This window comes from Artibeus jamaicensis, unplaced genomic scaffold, assembly GCF_021234435.1.
Source record: "Artibeus jamaicensis isolate MK-2021 breed Jamaican fruit bat unplaced genomic scaffold, CSHL_Jam_final scaffold_660, whole genome shotgun sequence".
Lineage (NCBI taxonomy): Eukaryota > Metazoa > Chordata > Mammalia > Chiroptera > Phyllostomidae > Artibeus > Artibeus jamaicensis.
Genome location: NW_026522052.1, coordinates 9,646,020 through 9,666,153, shown reverse-complemented (window position 1 = coordinate 9,666,153; position 20,134 = coordinate 9,646,020). Strand labels below are relative to the sequence as shown.

At 58.0% G+C, this 20,134-nt stretch overlaps 2 protein-coding genes across 3 annotated transcripts in view; one reads left to right on the top strand and one right to left on the bottom strand.

Annotated features, from left to right (window-relative positions):
• Nucleotides 1-10,823, bottom strand: part of LOC128626559 (uncharacterized) — a 27,592-nt gene extending 16,769 nt beyond the window's left edge. Inside the window, exon 1 of the mRNA XM_053659444.1 lies at nt 10,760-10,823. Within this exon, the coding sequence (XP_053515419.1) occupies nt 10,760-10,821 (62 nt within the window). The 5' untranslated portion in view covers nt 10,822-10,823. The remainder of the gene's footprint in view (nt 1-10,759) is intronic.
• On the top strand, nt 10,761-20,134 carry ST3GAL4 (ST3 beta-galactoside alpha-2,3-sialyltransferase 4). 2 transcript variants are annotated; one of them, XM_037134171.2, is made up of 10 exons: nt 10,761-10,835; nt 11,116-11,212; nt 11,575-11,655; nt 11,909-12,006; nt 12,265-12,325; nt 12,796-12,891; nt 12,996-13,185; nt 13,875-14,018; nt 19,034-19,177; nt 19,482-20,134. In XM_037134171.2, the coding sequence occupies exons 1-10, from the start codon at nt 10,820-10,822 to the stop codon at nt 19,566-19,568; spliced, it is 1,014 nt and encodes a 337-aa protein (XP_036990066.2). In that variant the 5' UTR covers nt 10,761-10,819; the 3' UTR covers nt 19,569-20,134. The 2 variants fall into 2 exon arrangements, with proteins under 2 accessions (XP_036990066.2, XP_036990065.2); XM_037134170.2 differs by having other exon boundaries at nt 10,769-10,835; nt 11,140-11,212.

Below are 20,134 nucleotides of genomic sequence, written 5' to 3'. Positions count from 1 at the left end.
AAGTGAGAGGATAAATTCTGTTTTGGGTATAAATGAAATACTGAACGGAAAACAATGCTTTGATAGTAATCCATTCATCATTTCTCTATATTTTTCTTTTTTGAGTTTATATTTTATTTTATAGTTTTATTTTTCAGTTACAGTGGCCATTCAGATTTCTCTTGTATTACTTTGGGGGGTACAGCATAGTGCTGAGATAGTCCAACACTCACAGAGGCCCCCCTGCCCCCGACGCTGCGGGTGCCCACGGGCCCCACCCACAGCTGTCGTTAGCGCAGCCTCATTGGCCGGACTTCCTGTGCCCCACTCACATCCCCAGGACGGTTTCGTCCCTGTCAGTCCCTACTTCTCAGTCCCTTCACCTTCCCCTCCAGCCTGCCACGAGCATTTGTCATGTTCACCTGTGTTTGAGTTGAATCTGTGAATTACGTTTGCCAGTCCTTTTTCCTCTTTGGTCTTTCATTGATTTGAAGGAGTCCCGACATACCCAGGTATTTGTCGATGACATGTATGTACTGTGCGTGACTTGTCCTAGGCCAGAACTTTCAACCGCTGCCTCCCTGTCCCTGCCTGTGGCTGACCGGCGTGGAGATAATGTCTTCTGCAGAGGGGGGTCTGGTCAGGGGCTTGGGCACCCTGTGTGCACCGGGAGATGCTGTGCCAGGACAGAGCGCAGAGGGCTTCTCCAGGGTGGCCTCCTCCCTCTCCCCACGAGCCCTGCATCCGGCAGGTGCCTGGGGTCTGCAGTGGTGCAGGGCCCAGTCTGGCTGGCTGTGCCCCTCCTCCCCGCTGGGCCCAGGCAGCTGCCTGGATCCCGTGTCTCTGCACAGTGGACCCAGCTGCCAGGAGGAGAGGTGAGTGCCAGCCTCGCCTGTCAGTGACCCGGGCTGTGGCCGGGCTTGCCCTTTGGGTCTCACTGTGATGACAAGACCTGCTTCAGTGACAGTCATCAGGAGCTTCAAAAACATGGAAGTTTACCGTTTGCAGGCCCACGGTGACACTGCACTTGTGGGGTTGGGGGCGGGGACAGCTAGGCCCGGCTTCTGTTTTGATTGGGGTTGAAAGTGCAGGCCTAGAGTTTTGAGAATTCACCTTTTTTTTTTAAGCCACAACGTTGATTGTGCGATTAATCATTGAAATCCTTAAGGTGCGGTGGACCTGCGGCAGCTGCCCTCCTGGGCTTGGGTGTTGCTCCTGCATGGAGTCCACGCCTGAGTCTGCTATGTGATGTCCAGGTGACTCATACGGCCAGTCCCGGTGGTGGTTTGTCCTTTAGCCTTGGCGCTCCAGTTGCACTTCCTCTTCCACTTGGTGGGGCAGCTGCCCTGCCGCAGGTGGACTCTGAAGGCCCCCGGCCTCGGGGCCACAGCGGAGGCACGGCATGTGCGTCTCATTGTGGTGCTGGCCGGTCAGTGACATTCCCTTTGTCTTCTCACTTCCGCCGCCGAGACCGGAGAGTTGTGACTCGCTCATGATTGGTGAAATTGAAACATAAAAGCCGTAATCTAAAGTGTGGCCCAAATGGTCAGTTATTGAAATAAACCAAGACCTCTGAACACAAAGGAGCATGGGGTGGGAGGGCGCTGCTTTTTATCTGGCTGTCTGACATTCGTGAGTGTCCGAGATACCTGCCTTTGAACTGGATGCTATTTCCGAACCTGGATTCTTTTCCTCTGCCTCCGGGAGGCCAAAGATGCTCTGGGGGCCCGGGCTCTGGATCTTAGCCCAGGCTGCCGCCTCTTAAGGGGCAAGTAAGGACGAGGGGAGGTTTCCTGGGGAGAAGAGGGGTTTTTCTGGCCGGTCCCTCTCCTGGGACCACACAGGTCAGCTGACGTCAGCTTGCGAGTGGCGTCACAGCCTCGGAGCTGCTGGTGGTTGGGATGAGTCAGAGGTGATACGGATGTCCTGTGAGTGTGATGTGTCAGGCAGAGCATGTGGCATCTGCTGGCCCTGCCAGCTGCAGCGCTGAGCACCTCGCCAGCCCTTGGCCCCTCGTGTGCCCAGGCCTTTGCAACTAAGGGTCTGGGAGCTCTCTCCGGGATGAAATAGTCTGTCCGCTCTCATTCTGCTCATTGGCTCGTTCATTTATTCGTTTAAATGTTTGTTGATGGCCTGCAGGCATTACAGGAAGTCCCTGCTTCCTTGGTGCAGACAGCCCCGTCAGCACAGGAGACAGTGTGGTCTCCCTGTGGCAAGGAAAATTCTACAGGGTGACATGGTGAGGCGGACCACAGCAGGGGCGGGTGGGCAAGGAAGCTCCTAGATCGATCTGTGCCAGGAGGGAGCACTCAGGAGAAGGGGAGGCCGGGGAGGGAAGGCGGGCTTGGCTCACGATTCCAGACCCCCGACATTCACGCCACAGCGCTCCTGCCCCGACAGGGGTTCAGATCCGAGGCCGTTGGCGTTGAGTCCCCCTCGGCCCCGCCTCCATTCTCAGATGGAGTCCGAGTGTGGATGGGGGCGGGCAGGCTACAGTGCTTCATTTGGGAAGGAGAAGGTGTATTTTAGGAGGTGCTGGGGCGGCCTCGGCGGCCGGGGCCGTCTCGGTTCGGGGCCCAGTCAGTCGTGCATGGCGTAAGGTTCTCGGTCTTCGGTGCTTTTGGTCACAGAGCAGACTGGCTGAAGAATAGCCTGTTTGTTTTTTTAAGTGGTGTTGTGATTCATCCTCTCTTCTTCACGGTTGTAGCTTTTGGATCTCGCCGAGTGCGTGAAAATGAGGGGCTGCCAGTTGTCTCTTCACTGAGCGCGTCCCGTGTGCCTTGCCCAGTGTGTCCCATCGGGCTCCTGTGCCTCCATTTCACAGACTGGGAGACCGGGGCTCAGGGATGCCACCCAGTTCCCCAAAGTCACACGCCCGGCAGGTGGCACACACAGGGGCCAGACCCAGGGGCCAGTCCCCTGAGCACAGTTCTTGGCCAGAGCAGGAGAGGAGCTCTGGCGCGGGAATCCCGTGGGACCTGCTGGCCCACCCTGCCGTGCTGCCCGTCCGTCCATCTTGTGGGCCCAGGCAGGTGCCGGGAGCGAGGCACCTCTGGGGCCCGGCCACCGGGCCAACATGTCAGGGTCAGGAAGAGGCTGGGGGTGGGCCAGGTGGCAATGTCTCCTTGAGCTGTGCCCCCCAGAGCCCCAGTGGCCAGGGGGAGCAGCATGCAGGGAAGAAGGGGTTCTTCTCGGTGGACACTTGGAGACTCAGGGTGGTGTGAACGGTGGCTGGGGTCAGGATGGCCGAGGCCCCTTCTCAGCATCTCACACCCGAGTCGGCCTTTTGGGCTTGGAGCCCAGGAAGCGCCCTGATGCTCCCAGCGGGGTTCCGGGCCAGCCCCGAGTGCAGTTTTAAATTTTAAAAGTGTTAATTTTGTCACATTTGTAGAAAGTGAGGTGAAATTAATTTTAATACTTGAAGAGCCGATGAAGCCAAAATATTATTTCAGTGTGTAGTCAGTATGAACCATTTAAAGGTGGTAGTTGACTTTTTTGGTACTAATTTGAGGTCCAGCATGTATTTCGCACGTAGAGCACATCTCCGCGTGGACCAGCCACACGGTCAGCACTCGACAGCCTCACGGGACATGGGCCACCGCACGGGGCCACCGCATGGGACCAGCAGGGCTGGGACCGTGTGTGTGTGTGTGGGGGGGTACTGGCCACGCTCTCAGTGAGCCGGGTTCAGGCCCCGTCTCACACAGGGCCTTTGGCTTTCAGTCTGAACTCCTCAGCCCCTGGCTGGGCAGGCGGAGGAGGGTCGCACGCAGGAGCCCCCGACTGGGAACCCGCGGTGGCTCCACAGGCACACCACATTGTTCTTTCTTTATCCCGGACACGGGCCTGGATAATGGACTCTGCCCGGCAGCACCACTTTAGCTTCCTCGCCCAGAGAACGGAATTCAAAGCGCCTGCCCCCTCCCGGGCCCACACCAGAAGTATGATTTTCAAGTGGTTCCCTGTGGTGTCTTGTGACTGGCAGCTCACAAGGTGGGTGATACCACATTTCCATGGGTCTCTATGCCAAAGGCTGCAGTGCTGGGCTGTTTGGGGCCTGTCCTGCCCCCTCCCTTTGAATGTCTAGAGAGATGCCCCCTCTGCTCATGGGTGGGCCTTGAGGCAGCTGGCCGATCACTCTGCCTTTTGCTGCCTGGGGCCGAGGCAGCCCTGTCCCTCCGGCACGCTGTAAGCCGTGCTCTCGCCACACTGTTCAGTGAGGCGCACAGGCTGTGGCCATCAGGGCTGAAGCAGGTACCCGACCTGCCTCCACCTCTTCCCCTCTTGCCCCAGGAGGTGCACTGGTGCATTTAACTAAGGTGCATGGAGAGCCACCTGTGTGCCAGGCACTGTCCTAGATGCAGAGCAGCGAACAGCAACAGGAGACATCTCTGCAAGCAGGAGGGGGACCTGAAATATGGGGTATATGCCAGAGTTTTGGTGGGAAGTGGGGGTGAGTAAGGAGCTGAATGTCCAGGGGGAAGCATTTCCTACCAAACAGATGGCCCAGAGGCAGGGGCATGCCTTGCCCCATCAAGAAAGGGTGGGGCCAGGGTGATCTGGGACGTAGGGAAGGGGGTGGTGCTGGTGGGTCCTGTGCATCCTCATAGGTCAGAGGGAAGGTTGTGGGCTTTCCTAGTGATGAGGAGCCCACGGAGGGTTTTCAAGCAGAAGAGAATAGAGATGACCGGTCCCTTCTCCAGGATCGATGAACCGCGTCCGTAAGTCAGTGATGAAAGTGGACTGGGACCCCCAGGAGAACTCCCACAGCCTCCCCTAGCAGTTGTGTTCATTCCATTAAGCTCACAGCCCAGCGCGAGTCCCTCTGGAATACTGGCAGCAGACACCAGGCTGAGAGGACCTGCCGTGGGTTAGCTGACACCGTGATGGGCTGGAAACGTGGCCCTGGCTTCCTGAGGGGAAATGGGTGTGTGTCCACAGGTGTCTTGTGGTCCCACTTTCTGCTCAAAGTGGCAGCCACACGAGTTCTGGGTCCAGGAGACCTGGTTTGCCCGCGGAGGGCTGGGATGTGACCGTGTGAAAACGAGCGCGGTTGTAGCCGGCCCCCCTGGAGGTCTGGTGTCCAGATGGAGGGCGAAAGTCATCCTGCCAGTGCAGCTGGAGGCACCGAGAATGTGCTGGACGGCTTCCAGCGCAGCCCCAGGCTGGAGGGCAGCAGGCGGACGCTCCAGGGATGGTGGAGTCCAGGGAGCGATTCCTGGGCAGGATGGGGTGAGAGGCAGCAGGGTGGGAAGTTTGGGGTGCAGGCTTGGCGCGAAGCCTGAGTTCTAGCCCCCTCCCCCCTGAGCTGCATGACCCTGGGCAAGTTGCTGACTCTCTTGGCACCTCAGTTCCCTCTCTGGCACAGAGAGGTAATAACAGTGTTTAACTCACAGCGTTGAGATCATACTTGGACCGCCCTGAAAGTGTCTCGCAGGAGAGTTCTCAGCGTTTGGTAATTTCTGGAGATGTTTTGTTTGTCGTAGCTGGGGAGTTGGGGGGGGGGTTCCTACTGGCATCCAGGGGGCCGGGGTCACCATTCTGTGGCGCACAGGATGGCCCCTACGACAATGCCGGCAAGACCCACTGGTGTCGCCCCAAGTAAGTGCACCGTACATTTCAGTTGTAAGGGATGCGATACATTTTTAACCTCATTGTATTACTTTTCCATCAAACATTTATAATACAACTGCAGCATTCTAGATACTATTATTCTGAAAGTCCCAGGCTGGTGCACAATCCACTGAGCCACCCCACCAGGGCTTAGACACTGTGATTCTTTATGTCTGGAGACTTTGTGAAGAAGTTCCTGACCACAGAGGCCACGGTGTCCTGGGCAGGATAAAACAATACATAATAACCTACCATAAAGTAACATTAGGTGATAAAGCATCTTCTCTATCCCAGGCACGCCAGTAGACTCTCAGTATAAACAAGCCTCCAAGTTCAGAGGTCAGAAGGTAGGGGGCAAGGCATGCAAAGCAGTGATTCTATAATATGAAATGTTACTACCTGTAAGGGCTAAAATCGAGATATAAACAAGAGTTCGTGGGAAGAGAAACATCAGTCGCTTAGAAATGTCAGAGAAGCCTTTGTGGGCGAGGTGCCAGTGAGCCGGTGCTGCAGAAGGAGTGGGGTTGACTGGCAGCCGGGGTGGCGGGGGCTTTGGCAGAGGCTGGGGGTGGAAGGAAGAGGCGGCTCTTGTCCCTCGGGGTCAGAGGTGCCCCGCAGGGCTGCGGCTGGACTTGGAAGGTCCCCGGTTGCCTCTGAGGAGTTTTGGATTTTCATTTGAGGAACAGGGAGTGATTAAAGTGGGAGGGCGGTTTGATCCAAGTTGTTTCTTAGAAAGACACCATGTTGGCAGTTCCAGGGAAGGGGCTTGAGTGAGGAACGACTCACAAGTAAGAGACCAATTAGGAAGCAGGGGAATCGGGGCGGGATGTAGACTCGGTCTCTGGCTTGAGAGGAGGAGAAGGGGGCGCTGCCTCCTGAGTATTTCTGAGTCTCTGGATAAGTTTTATAAAGCTCTGTATCCCCCGTGCCTCCCACACTGCTAAGCCTTTGAGGGAGTTCAGCAAACATTTGCTGGAATTAGGAAATGGGGCAGAATCGATACTTAGTAACTGTTTAGTAGGGATGGCGTGGCAGGGAGGGATGTGTTGGGGACTGAGTTGATCACATGGGGGCAGGGGGTGGGGAGAGACCGGTCCGGTTTGGGACAGGCTCACTTTTGAAGAATTTAAGGTCATCCAGGTGGCATAGAATGTTAGCGATATTGGGATGGGCTTCGGGAGAGAAATTAAAGGGCTGGGAATAAAGACCTTGAATCATCAGGTACGGGTAGTACTTAAGGCTCTGGAAACGAATGAACTGTGAAAACAGGGGAGAGAGGAAGTTCAAGGGTGCACGTCCCTGGATACTGCACACACTCAGAGCCTCAGGGCCAGCGCTGGGACGGTCACGGAGGCAGCAAGGAACCCGGGGAGGGGTTAGGCCTGGAAGCCAAGAAGAAGGCACTGGCTGATGGTGTCAAAGGCTTTGGCAAGACTGATTTCAGCATAGAAGTAAGGGTGGGAGGCAGGGCTGGAGTAGAGCGAGGGGTTGTGTGAGGACCGTGGCTGTTGGAGGCCGGGAGAGAGATGCAGGGGTAGCGTGCGGAGGAGAGCAAGGCAGAGAGGGATAAAGGTTTGTTTTAGGAAGAGGGAGACCTGAGTAGGTCATTGGAAGAGGGAGTGGAGGAAGGTGGAGAGATGGAGGGGTCAGGGCGGGGGCGGGTGGGAGACGGGTGGGGACCACTGATCAGGACAAAAGCTGGAAAGGTGAGTGGGAACCCAGCGTCCAGGTACAGGGATTAGGAGGGGGCAGGAATGGCAGGGGAGTCTAGGGGTGGCCGCAGGCGGGCGGCTCCAGTTCTCCCTACAGAGCAAAGGGACAGTGACGCTGATCAAGGTCTCTGAGCCAATAAGAACTGGCCCTGTGCTTCTGCCCCCCTCAGCCTCCGGAGGAACATTATGCTATGTCCCTGTGTCCCAGCGCAGGTTCTCAGGGGCCTGGCCCCTCGCGGGGCCCTCGGGGGCAGCTCAGTCTCCTGTTCTTCTTGGAACAGCCGCTGCCTGCTGAGTCCTCACTGTGTCGACCGTGGGTGCGGAGCAGCAGGGGTTATGGTTGCTGTTTCCATGGGGTTTGTTTCTGTAGCCGGTGGCCCCGGGGCTGCCCTCCGGTGAGTGCTGTGGCAGTTCCCACCAGCCTCCCTTCTGCCCGGGACACGGTGTCTCTTGGCTAAGCCCCAAAGAACACACAGCCTTCCTTGTCCTGGGGTCAGCTTTGCCTCGAGGGTTGGGTGAGCCTGGCTCCCAGCAGCTGGTGGCAGGTAAAGACTGCCACACCTTGGACCAGATGGGTGAATCGGACGCCTGCTTCCCTGCCCAGGTACCCACCTCACTTGGAGTTCTCTCCTGTGCTTTCATACCTCGGGGCTCAGTCTGTCGTGTGGGGGGAGCTGCCGGCAGAAGGCTACCCATTGTCCTGAGGCAACAGCCAGCCCGAGGACCGCGCTCCTGGGGTGTCTGGGAGCAGCTGGCCATGCCCTGGGCTTGGGTCGGCGAGGGAGGGGAGGGGTTGGGCTGATGAGGCCCTGGAGGGGGTGCCTTAGAGTGAGCCCTAAGACCGGCTGGTTTGCCGAGCAGAAAGCCAGCGCGGTTTGGGAACAGACACCACAGTGCACAACTTTCTTAGTCAAAGAAGGGCTAGTTGTCGTGTTGCTCGGGACTGGTCTGGGCCAGACCCTCTGCTGGTGACGGTGGCCTCCACTGAGGGGGGCCTACGGGGCGGCCGAGTGTCTGTCTTTCCGGTGCTGGGGCACACGCCCTCTGTGGTGTGTCTGTCTCAGCCGCTGGAATCCCGAGGGTGGTGGGGGCAGCAGCAGGTCTGCCTTGTTTTCTACTTAGCCAGGCCGGGCCCTGACCCTGACCAATTAAGTAAGAATCTGGCAGAGTGGGGCCTGGATGTCTGTACATTTTTAAACTTCTCAGGTGATCGCTCACCTTGTGCAATTGGCACTGCGATCTTCCGACATCGAGGGAGATGGGGGAGCCCTGGTCACCTTGGGAAGTGTGGGAGCTGGGAGGGCCCTGGGCTCAGCCTAGCCGCAGGGCCCCCACCCCGACCCTGGGGGCTGGCTAGGCTCGGACCCACCCACACCCACTGAGTCAGACAGTGCCCGCTCCGGTTTGAGGAACCTGCTTTCGCCACCCTCCGGCGCCGTGCTGCGTAACCTCAGAGTCGCCTGGGGTGCTTGGACAAAGTGCAGTGCCGGGCTAGACCTGCGAGGTCAGAATTCCTGGGTTTGGAGCCATCAGCACCCCTGGGGCATCTCTCTCGGGTGCCGGGAGCACACCCCTCCATCCTGACCAGTGCTCCTCACACTTCGAATGTGCGTTCAAATCGTCAGGATCTTATTCAAATGCGGGTCTGATTCTGTGGGTCCGGAGTGGTCCTGGGAGGAGAAATTTCTATTATTTCCTAGTGAGGCCCACCCCAGGCAGCCATTCAGATGCGCGGTGACCTGCAGGTGCCCAGCGCCCATGCCCCAGTTTTACAGCCAAAGAAACCAAAGGCCAGAGAGGGATAAGTGACTCCCCCAAAGCAGCCCAACATACTGTTCGTTCACCACTGTTCAGGGCTGGCTGTGTGCCAGGCAGCCGCTACATGCCGGGGTCAGTGCAGGGACCAGCAGGCCTGACTGCTGCGGGCACGGAGCGTCCACCCCACTGTGGGAATCAGAAAGTAAACAGTCACAGAAGGACGGACAGGTCAGAACTGCTCTGGAGGCCACGAGAGGCAGTGTGCAGGGAGTGAGGGCCATTGCCGTGGGCAGGTAGGGGGGTCCCGCACTTCTGTTCTGGAAAAGCAAGCAGGGAAGTTATAGAACCATGACCCCTCCTGGCGTCTTCTGACGGCACGCCTGGGACTCGACTGGACAAGGCTGCCCTCAGTGCCCACCGGGGTGAGGAAACGGTGCCCGAACCCCCTGAGGACGCTTGGCTCTCGTGCCCCCATGGCCCTCTCCTTCAGGGCTTGGGGACTCCACGAGGAGCGCAGGTCCCCTGGGCACAGGGCATGACTTTGTGAGCACAGTGCTCAGGGTCACGGATTTGTGATTTGTGACAAAAACCAGGCCTTGCCCAGACGCTGTCCCCCGCCTCCGAGAAACAGTTGAGATTGTTCGTTCATCCTGGAGAGGGCAGCTTCTCATGCCTCCAATCTGGGGCTGCTTGTGGAAGTGTCCGCCCCAGGTCTGTAAGGGCTGCCCGAAGCCGCTCCGGGGGAGGGCCCGAGAATCTGGGCTTTTGGTAAATGGCCCAGGGGTCCGAGGGCCCCGGATCCCTGGGGAACCCGGCATGGCAGCGCCCCAGGCCTCTCCGTGTGGCTGTGGACGCTGCAGAAATTTCCCCTGTGCCGACTCCAAAGCGTGGCCCCGGCCAAGTGGTGTGATTGCGGGACCTCTGTTACTGGGTGTGCAGCAGCTCCCCTTCCACAGCCTGTGCTTTCTGCACCGGCCTTTGCCCTTACGGGGAGGGTCTCCCACCTCCTCTTTGATCAAACAGACCCTGCTGCCCCAAGCACTCCGCATCCAAACACGCTGCCCTGGCTGTTTCCCCTGCGTCCCCTGGGTGCCGAGGGCTGGGACTGTGTTTGCATTTGGTCAGAGTCCAGAAGGGCTGGGAGCGGGGGCTCGTGGACCATCTTGTAGCCGTACCCTCGCCTCACTGTCTGGCCTGCGCAGGCCTGTTTGGCTGGCGTAGTGAGAGACAGGTGATGGGGAGGTGAATGGTGGCCAGAAGCAAGCAAGGTGAGGCCTTGGGTGGTAGTGAATAAACACTTAATTGCACAATCTATGAATCACACCCATATACAGTTAGCTTGACTTGCTTGTAAGAAAAAATAGGTGGAGGTGCCCATTTGCCTCCCGGAACTGGCCCTTTCCTGGCCAAAGTGGGGAAGAGGACAGCACAGGGGCCACTCCGGCCCAGAACCTGGCCCTCGAGGGGTGGGACTTGGTTTCCCTTCCTGGCACATGGGCCCCTGATCTGCCTTGGAGGGGTTGGGGGACATCCAGGAAGAGAAGGGCCTGCTCTGGATGGCTGCCCTGAGGCGGCTCAGGCAGAAAGAGGAGGTGGGAAGAGGCGGGCCGTGGGCGTGTCCTGCTCCAGAGTCTGGCAGGAGTGAGCGTGTGTGGAGCGAGCTGACCAGACAGACACCTCTGACTCCCGTCTCCCAGGTGGCCCGAGGCAGCCGGGATGCCAGCTCTCCCCAGGAACCCTGCTTCCTGCTGAGAAACATGGTCAACAAGTCCTGTGAGTGATGCCCAAGAGCCTCTGCCCCCAAAAATACCCCCCCAGAAGCAGTCTTCAGTCATCCCTGGACCTGGGGGGTTGTGGAGGGACAGATGGGGAGCGAGGGCCCCCCTTTACCTTGAAGGACATTGGAAGTGCTCGGGCCTGAGCCCTTTGCTGAAAAGCAAGGGCCAGGCTGGGCCAGGGGCTGGGCCAGCCTGAGTTGTGGGGGTGAGGGGGGCCCTGAACAGGGTCCGTGAGAAGGTGGACGAGGACTGTACTTGCCTCTTTCTGCCTCCAGCTCCTCTGTGCGTGTGCCCTGCAGGCTGGAAGCTGCTGGCCATGTTGGCGCTGGCCCTGGTCATCACGGTGTGGTACTCCATCTCCCGAGAGGACAGGTGCGTCGGGCTGCGAGTCCAGCTTCCACGTCCTGACGCGGGAAGGAGCGTCACAGGGTGGGGGCAGAGTGAGGCAGGGTTCTCCAGCTCCACCTCTGCCTTTAGCTGCTAGCCCGAGATTCTTCCAGGAGGGTGGGTGGTGGGCTTGGGGGCAGGGCGTGGGATGGCGCCCCCAGGCCCTTGCTGGGCGTTCAGAAGCCACCTCCGTGGTTTGGTTTCAAAACGGACCGGGGGTTGAAACAACGCCCTCCCCCTCCCACATTATGCTTCAGCGCCCGGGGCCCAGGTGCGGAGGAGAAGGTGGAGGCTGGGCCCGGCAGCTGACCTGACCTTGGCTCCTGCCTCTCTCTCCCACCCCCCAGTTTCTATTTTCCCATCCCAGACCAGGAGGAGCCCTGCCTGCAGGGGGAGGCAGAGAGGAAGGCCGCTCAGCTCTTTGGCAAGTGAGTGCTTAGGCTGAGGTGGGTGGGCAGGGCCCGAGGAGAGCAGGGATTGAGAGTTTCGAGGGGTGCAGGGCCTCAGAGCTGGTCGGACTGGGGGTGGCCATGCTGGTGGACCCGGGTTAGAAGAAGTCAGTGAAGGAGGAAAGGGCTCTCGGATGTGCTTGTAGGGTGTGAGTCAGGGGCCTGACCCTGGTTCTGACCTCCGCGTTAATCCTTTCCTGTCCCACCCTTCCCTGCTCTCACCTCCCGGCAGCTACTCTCGTGATCAGCCCGTCTTCCTGCGGCTTAAGGATTATTTCTGGGTCAAGACACCCTCTGCCTACGAGCTGCCCTACGGGACCAAGGGGAGTGGTAAGCATTGCATGGGGTTGTGGGGACAGCAGGTCACCTGGGCCACCCCCTCCTTTTTGACCCTCCTGGTCAGGGCCCAGCACCCTGGCCGGGGCCCAGACCTGGCAGGAGTCAGTCCCGGTGCCCAGGTTCTCAGCCGGGCCCCGGCTCCGCCCTGGGGCAGGGGCGCAGAAGGCAGGCAAAGCCCTGAGGAGTGGAAGAGGGAGGGTGGCACGCCGGCTCTTGTCATTAGCCCCTTCCGATCTGTTCTCTCTGTAGAGGACGTGCTCCTTCGGGTTCTGGCCATCACCAGCTCCTCCATTCCGGGGAGCATCCTGCGGTAAGGAGACTGCCCTCTCGCTCTGGCCCCAGCGCTTTCTCCTTCCTGACCCAGTGAGAGAAGCAGCTGGGGCCCAGCACCCGCATCGAGCCCTCCTGCTGCTGGTCCCCCGGGGCCTATTCTGCCCATCTCCTAGCCTGCCCATCTCCAGGGGAGGCAGGTGCCTCAGTCCCCACAGTAGTAGTGAGCCTGGGCATCTGGCTTTCGGGCCAGGCAGAGGCTGCTGAGGGGTTGCCAGGGCAACAGGCAGGCCCCAGCAGCAGGCAGTGGGGTTCTTTATTGGCACTCCCCAGTCGTCTTCAAGTCTCTCCTCTGCCTCCCGTGCTCTGCTGGGTTTCCTCTCCAGTTACAGAGGCCCAGGGACCAGGGACTGAAGGGGCCTGGGGAGGGGCCCTGCGTCGGGCTGGGCAGGGCAGACCTCGGGTGGGGCAGCAGTTGCCCCTGGGTCTGAGCGCCCTCTCCCCCCGCAGCCTCCAGTGCCGCCGCTGCGTGGTGGTGGGCAACGGGCACCGGCTTCGCAACAGCTCGTTGGGTGAGGCCATCGACAAGCACGACATGGTCATCAGGTCTGTATGGCCCGCTTGCCCACTTCTGTTTGCGGGAGGCTGCAGGCAGGCCGGGGAGGGGGGGGCGCTGGCCTGGGCGACAGCAGCCTTCTCCTGCCTCCCAGGCTGAACAACGCCCCCGTGTCCGGCTACGAGGGCGATGTAGGCTCCAAGACCACCTTGCGTCTCTTCTACCCCGAGTCTGCACACTTCAACCCCAAGGTGGAGAACAACCCTGACACACTGCTCGTCCTGGTGGCTTTCAAGGCCATGGACTTCCACTGGATTGAGAGCATCCTGAGTGATAAGAGGCGGGTATGTGGGGACATGGGGACCCTGTGTGAGTCTGGCCCTCCGTGCTGTGATGTCTGCTCTGCTGTCCCAGAGCTGGTGAGGGGAGACGTGAACCCAGTCTCCTGCAGGGCTGCCTGGTGGCCAGGGCCCAGGGCCGGCAGAAATCAGGCGGCAGCCAAGGCCGTCCCAGACTCGAGGCTGCCTGGGGCAGAAAAGCTGCCAAATTGTGTTTGCCAGGGAGAGAGCTGGGAGTGGAGGAGCGGTTGACAGTCGTCTCCGGGCGGGGGCAGGTTAGGACATTCAAGATCTGGGACCTTTCCAGACGTTCCTCAGAAAGCCCACTATGTCTCTTTATCATCCAGTCAAGTGCTGAACTGTCCAGGCTGGTGTTTTTGCCTAGTGTTTACACAACTCTGACTTCAAGGCCAGTCCCCTCACCCCGCACCTGTCTGGAGATTCTTAGAAATGGGATGGTTGGACCTCGTGTTCTACTCACTGTGTCTCCCAGCCCCTCCAGGTGGGGGCGCCCTCCTCTCTCGCCCTGCTCCACTCCTCGGGTCCCCCTATCTCTGGTGCAGACTTCCACCTCCCTCCCCTCACCCTGAGGGTCTCAGCCATCTCGTGGACCCCATTCCCTGGCTGAGAACCACCGGGCCGGACCTGAGAAGCACCGCGTCTCCCATCCCTTCCTTCCGACCTCATCCCCCTAGGTGCGAAAGGGCTTCTGGAAACAGCCTCCCCTCATCTGGGACGTCAACCCCAAGCAGATCCGGATTCTGAACCCCTTTTTCATGGAGATGGCAGCGGACAAACTGCTGAGCCTGCCCATGCCGCAGCCACGCAAGGTTAAGCAGGTGCTGATGTGACGGGCGGCGGAGGCGTGGGGCGCGGGCGGCAAGTAGGCAGGAGGGCCTGAGAGAGTCAGGAAGCCAGAGAGTCCCTGTCCCCAGGGGGCCTCCCTTCACCACCCCAGAGGAGAGAGCCATCACTTCCCCTAGGAGCAGCACCTGTGACAGCTGGGGGACCTTCGGGCACACACACATGGCTACTGGCTGGCCGGGGCCGGGGAGAGCGCACATTTCAGAACTGCAGGCCATCTCCAAAGTGCAGAGTTGCAGGAGGGCCGTTCCTGGGGCTGGTGGCTGAACTTAGAGGATGGTTTGGGCAGACACTGGGCAACATTTGAACGGTGGGCATTGCTGGGACTGTTGTGGTCTCATCTGCAGGACAGCTCAAGCTGGCCCAGTCGCTGTTAGATCGCTTCAGCAGCGACCTTGCAGAGGGGCCGGCCTGGGCTAAGGATTTGAGCTTACAGTTTGTCTGGCCTATCACAGTGAATTTGTGGAGTCATGATGTAGTTTTGCAAGTTATGGTTTTGGTTTTAGCTCTCAGTGCCCTTGGTCACGTGATCATGGCCGATGGGCGGTGGCTTGGCGCTTCCTGAGTGCGTCCTCACCTGCTTTCTGAGCCTCCGGGAGGTTGGGCGGGTGACCAGCAGAAGTAGACAGGACTCCTGTGGCCTTGGGCAGGTCAGCTGCTCGGAGCGTTTGTGTTCTTATCTCTGAGGTGGGGGCGTGACCTTTGAAGGCCACGTCAGTGTGTAAAGACATTTTCGAAGCATGTCTGTCATGGAGACCCGCATACACAGTGGAGGCCAGGTTTTGAGTAAAGAATTTTATCCTTTATGGGCATCCACTGGGGTTCAGCTTTGCACGTTGAGCCCCTGCTGCTGGGTCTGCTCCGAGCAGAGCTGGTCCCAGGCAGGCGGGCGGGCAGTAGGTCTTGCTCCTTGTTCTGAGGGCCCTCCGGCTGGCAGAATAAATACACAGGGAGCAGCAGGGCATCGCCAAATGCCCAGCACAGAGTTGTGCCAGGTGCTGTGAGATCTCGGAGGGAGGCGGGCCTTGGCTGGGGGCTGTTTCGGAGCCCCCACCCCCAGAGGAGGTGGTGCCGAGGTTTGGGCCTTCTGGGGTTCTGGGGCTCATCCAGCAGAGAATGGAGGAAAGGTACGTCATTCAACAAAACCCAGCACCAAACGCTCCCCCCGCACTGAGTTCTGCAAGTGGGGTTGCAGGGCAGCCTGGAGGCAGTTCTGTCCCTGGAGGCCAGAGGGGGAGGCAGGAGAAAGGAAGGCCCAGAACCCAGCTCTGCAGCAGGAAGAGAAACAGAAGGGCTGGACCTGGTCTGCATCAGTTTCCTGTCATTGCCTCACAAATTGCCACAGTGCTGCGGCATCCAGCAACGCCCATGCCCCGTTCCCCGTGCCGTGGGTCAGAAGTCGTGCCCAGCGTGGCTGGGTTCTCCGCCTAGGGCAGGTATGCGGTTGCCCCGCTCTCCCAAAGCCGGTGTAAGCCGAAATGGTGTGGGGCAGAGAAACAGTCACCGTTGATCTCTGGGTCTTTATTTCACCGCCATGGCCATGTTCAGTGGTGCCCAGTTTCATGCTAAGCACAGCACCACACGAGGTCTCTCAGTCTTTCCTGATACGTCAGGGCACGTCTTGCTGACGGGTACACAAAGTAAACCGAGAGAAAGCGCAGGTGCTCAGCCCCCCCACAGTGGGGTGCTGGGTGTGATTCGGGGGAAGGAGCTTGGCTGGGCTGCTCTCGCTGCAAAACAAATGCTCAGGCTCTGTTGGCTTTTCATCTTTTTTCATAAAAGTGAAAATCCCTCTGGGACTTCTTTCGTTTAGTGGACGCAGGTGCTTCGGTAGGTCTTTCATAAACATGGGTGGCATAACAGGAGCTTTCAGAAAGCAGTGAATCCTGCACGAGGCTGGAATCCGGGCGGCAGCCTGACTGAGTTCTCGTCAGGAGGCTGGGGAGTGGGGGGCCAACTCATTGCCAAGCTCCTTCTCCTGGGAAGAATCCAGTTCCTCATGGTTGCAGGAACAAGGTCCGATTTTCTTTTTTTTTAATATATTTTATTGATTATGCCATTACAGTTGTCCCATTTTCCCCCCTTCATTCCCCTCTACCCTGTACATCACCTCCCACCCACCTTCCCCCCCGTAGTTCATGTCCATGTGTCATAAGTTTTTTAGATTCTACATTTCCCACAATACTCTTGCCCTCCCCCTATTTTCTCCCCACCGTCTATGCTACTTATTTTCTATACCTCCTCCCCCTTCTCCTCCTCTCACTCCCCTGTTGCTAACCCTCCAGGTGATCTCCATTTCTGTGGCTCTGCTCCTGATCTAGCTGTCCACTTAGTTTGCTTTTGTTTTAGGTGTGGTTGTTAATAACTGTGAGTTTGTTGTCCTTTCACTGTTCATTTTTTATCTTCTTTTTCTTAGATAAGTCCCTTTAACATTTCATATAATAGGGGCTTGGTGATGATGAACTCCTTGAACTTGATGATGAACTCCTTGACCTTATCTGAGAAGAGCTTTATCTGCCCTTCCATTGTAAATGAAAGCTATGCTGGATAGAGCAATCTTGGATGTAGGTCTTTGGATTTCATGACTTAGAATACTTTTTTTCCAGCCCCTTCTTGCCTGTAAGGTGTCTTTTGAGAAATCAGCTGGCAGTCTGATGGGAAGTCCTTTGTAGGTAACTATTCCCTTATCTCTTGCTGCTTTTAGAATTCTCTCCTTCATTTTAATCTTGGCTAATGTAATGATGATGTGCCTTGATGTGTTCCTCCTTGGGTCCACCTTTTTTGGGACTCTGAGCTTCCTGGACTTCCTGGAAGTCTATTTCCTTAGCCAGATTGGGGAAGTTTTCCTTTATTATTTGTTCAAATAAGTTTTCCACTTGTTGCTCTTCCCCTTCTTCTGGTACCCCTATAATTCAGATGTTGGAACATTTAAAGATGTCCTGGAGGTTCCTAAGGCTCTCCTCATTTTTTGGAATTCTTGTTTCTTCATTCTTTTCTGTTTGGTTGTTTCTTTCTTCCTTCTGGTCCACTCCACTGATTTAAGTCCCAGTTTCCTTTCCATCACTATTGGTTCCCTGTGCATTTGGCTTCATTTCACTTAGTGTAGCCTTCATTTTTTTCATCTAATTTGTGACCAGAGTCAACCAATTCTGTGAGCATCCTGATCACCAGTGCTTTGAACTGTGCATCTGATAGGTTGTCTATCTCTTGGTCACTTAAAAGTATTGGCTCTGGTGCTTTGATTTGTTCTTCTGATTGAGCCATTTTTGGTCAGGTCACACCTGTTATGTGTGAGTGGCAGAGCCTTAGGTGTTCACCGGGGGGGGGGGGGGGCAGCCCACGTTGCTGGGTTGTGACCCTGTATGTGCGGTGGGGTCAGAGAGGGCGCAGTGGCACTTGTTCTGTGCTCTCTTGGATTTCAGTCCTCTCTGCTGCTTCCCACAAGCCGGCACCTTTTCAGTCGGTGCTTTTAGGCTTTATTTCCCATTGCCGGGGCCCTGGGTTGTGCCGGGGCCCTGGGCTGTGCGGTCTGTCTTGCTGCCCGTTTTGCCTGGTTTATCTGCATGCGAATGTGTGACCGTGGTCAGCCCTGCACTGCCTGCCCTCCTGGGTCTGGCTGCCACGGCCTTTTCCTGCCGCGATTCCTTTCTGGTGGCCGCCAACTCCGCCCCTTTTACTGGTCTGGTAAAATGGTTGTCGGACTTCCGTACAGTTCAGTTTTCTGTCTGTGCCGGTTGTGTTTTTGTTTCTAAACCTTTGTTGTCCTTCACTTTGCTCGTGTGAGGTGGTACCCTGTTTCTAGCTACGCTTCTGTCTTGGCCGGAAAAACAGTCTTAGGTCCTGTTTTCTTACTGGCTTCAGCCAGGGTGGGCGGAGCTCCCGCAGCTCTTCCCCCACATGCCCGCCCTCCGCCTTCAGCCAACCCCAGCCGGGTAAATCCATCGTGCTTCCTATCGCTGACCCTCCACTGCTCAGCTCCAGACCGGATAGATAAGCTCGTGGAATTAGGTCAAGCTCACCACGGTTGTCGCTGCCATGGTCAACGGTGCCGTCTACAAAGCAATACAACAGGAGGGGACGTAGCTCATTGTAGCCATGGTTTCCACCCACGGGCAAGGGCGAGGGCCTCTGGGAGTTTGAGAATTCTCCCACCGCAACATGTGGAATGGAGAGGTGTATGACAACGCTAGGTCCCCAGCTTGGACAGCTGGGTGGGTGGGAGTTCAACTGATCTCGGGAGCACAGGGGGAGAGGAGAAGTGGGTCAGTTTAAGGGGCTGGTGGCCAGGCAGGGCTGGCTGGGAGGCTGTGGCAGCGTGGTGCGGCGTGGTCTGAAGGGGATGAGGTGGTGGTGACACCGGGTGACACTGGGCAACGCAGACGGAAGGCCAGGCAGGAAGTGACAGATGAAATGAAATGATAGTGAAGTTCAGAAGTAGATGCTGGCGAAACCCCAGCTTCAGGAGGCCCTGCCAGCTGCAGTGTCTGGGAGGCAGAAGCTGAGGGCAGTGGGATGGGGGTTGGTCAGGACCCCAGGGCATTTGTCCCTGTGGGTGAACTGGGGTTGGGGACAGGCAGGTCCCTGGAGCAGCCCATGAAGCAAATGGAAAAGTCTTGCCATGCCCACTTGACAGAAAGGGGGAGCCCACTTCACAAAGGGCCCCCCATGAATGTGGGGGCCCCGTGTCTGAAAGAGGTGAGGTTCTCCAAGGCTCAGAGCAGAACCATTCCACTCCTCAGGGAGCTGCTGAACAGTGAGAAGCTATAGTTTCCCCATCTGTACTATGCTGTGTGGTGGCTAGGAGCCACCTACGGCTAGTTCAATTTCAATTTCAATTAAATAAAATGAAAATTTCGTCCCTCAGCTACACGAGCCCCATTCCCTTGCTCAGTCGCCAGCTGTGCGGGTGGCGGCTGTACAGGACAGCACAGAAGATGCCGCCAGGCACACAGCTCCCCCTAACAACACCTCCCATTCCCTCGTCCCTCAGAAGCCCACCACAGGCCTGCTGGCCATCACCCTGGCCCTCCACCTCTGCGATGTGGTGCACATCGCTGGTTTCGGGTACCCAGATCCTTACAACAAGAAGCAGACCATTCACTACTACGAACAGATCACGCTCAAATCTATGGCGGTAAGGGGTCCCACCTGCAAGTTGGGTGGGGCAGACCAGCCTGGGACACGGCAAGAAATGAGTGGGGCCAGGGGCCCGGAGGGAGGCCTCTCGGAGTCGGAACTGGCGACCAGGCCTCTGGACTCCCAGACGGACTCCCAGGCCAGCGTCTTCTGTGTTTGGCCACACAGACTGTTCTTTCTGGGTGGCGGCACGGGGAAGGCAGTTTCCGGACTGTGGGGCAGTGGGGAGGGCCGAGGAGGCTGTCCTGGGCCAGAGCCCCTCCGAGCAGCCCCTCAGTTTGCTTCCTTGGCTGTCTCCACAGGGGTCGGGCCACAACGTCTCCCAGGAGGCCCTGGCCATCAAACGGATGCTGGAAATCGGAGCAGTCAAGAACCTCACTTACTTCTGACTTGGGCGGGAGCTGTGCCCATCTGTCTGCCCACTCTGCTGCCTGAGCAACCCGCAGCCACGGTGTTGTGGGTGCCTGGTACCCGCGGGACCAGCCCGATCTCCCCCTCGCCTGTGTGGGGAGGGGTCCCAGGACTGGCCAGGTGTGAGGAGAGCCCCTGCCCCCGGCTGCTCTCCTGGAAGCCAGGTCTTGTCCAGGTGGAGGCCCTGGGGCGGTGGGAACCTGGCGGAGAAACGAGGGCTGTCTCCTGTCCGTCAGTTCTGGGAGATTATTTAACGGGCTATTTAATTTAGGGGAAGAAAGTGTCATGGGCTGGTCCCATGGCATTTACAGTGTTTGGACCACTTTTTATAAAATCACAAAAGTGAAGGGCCCACTAAGGCCTAGATCCCGAGCCGGCCTCCCAGGAGGGGGGTCGCCTGGAGCGTGTGGGTGTCCGTCGTCCAGAGAGTGGCTGCCCCTCCCAGCAGGCATGGGAAGAGCAGTGGTAGGTGTGTCCCATGAGGAAGGGAACCTCACCTAGAAAGAGGTACCAAACAAATTAAACTATTTTTCCTAAAACAGAA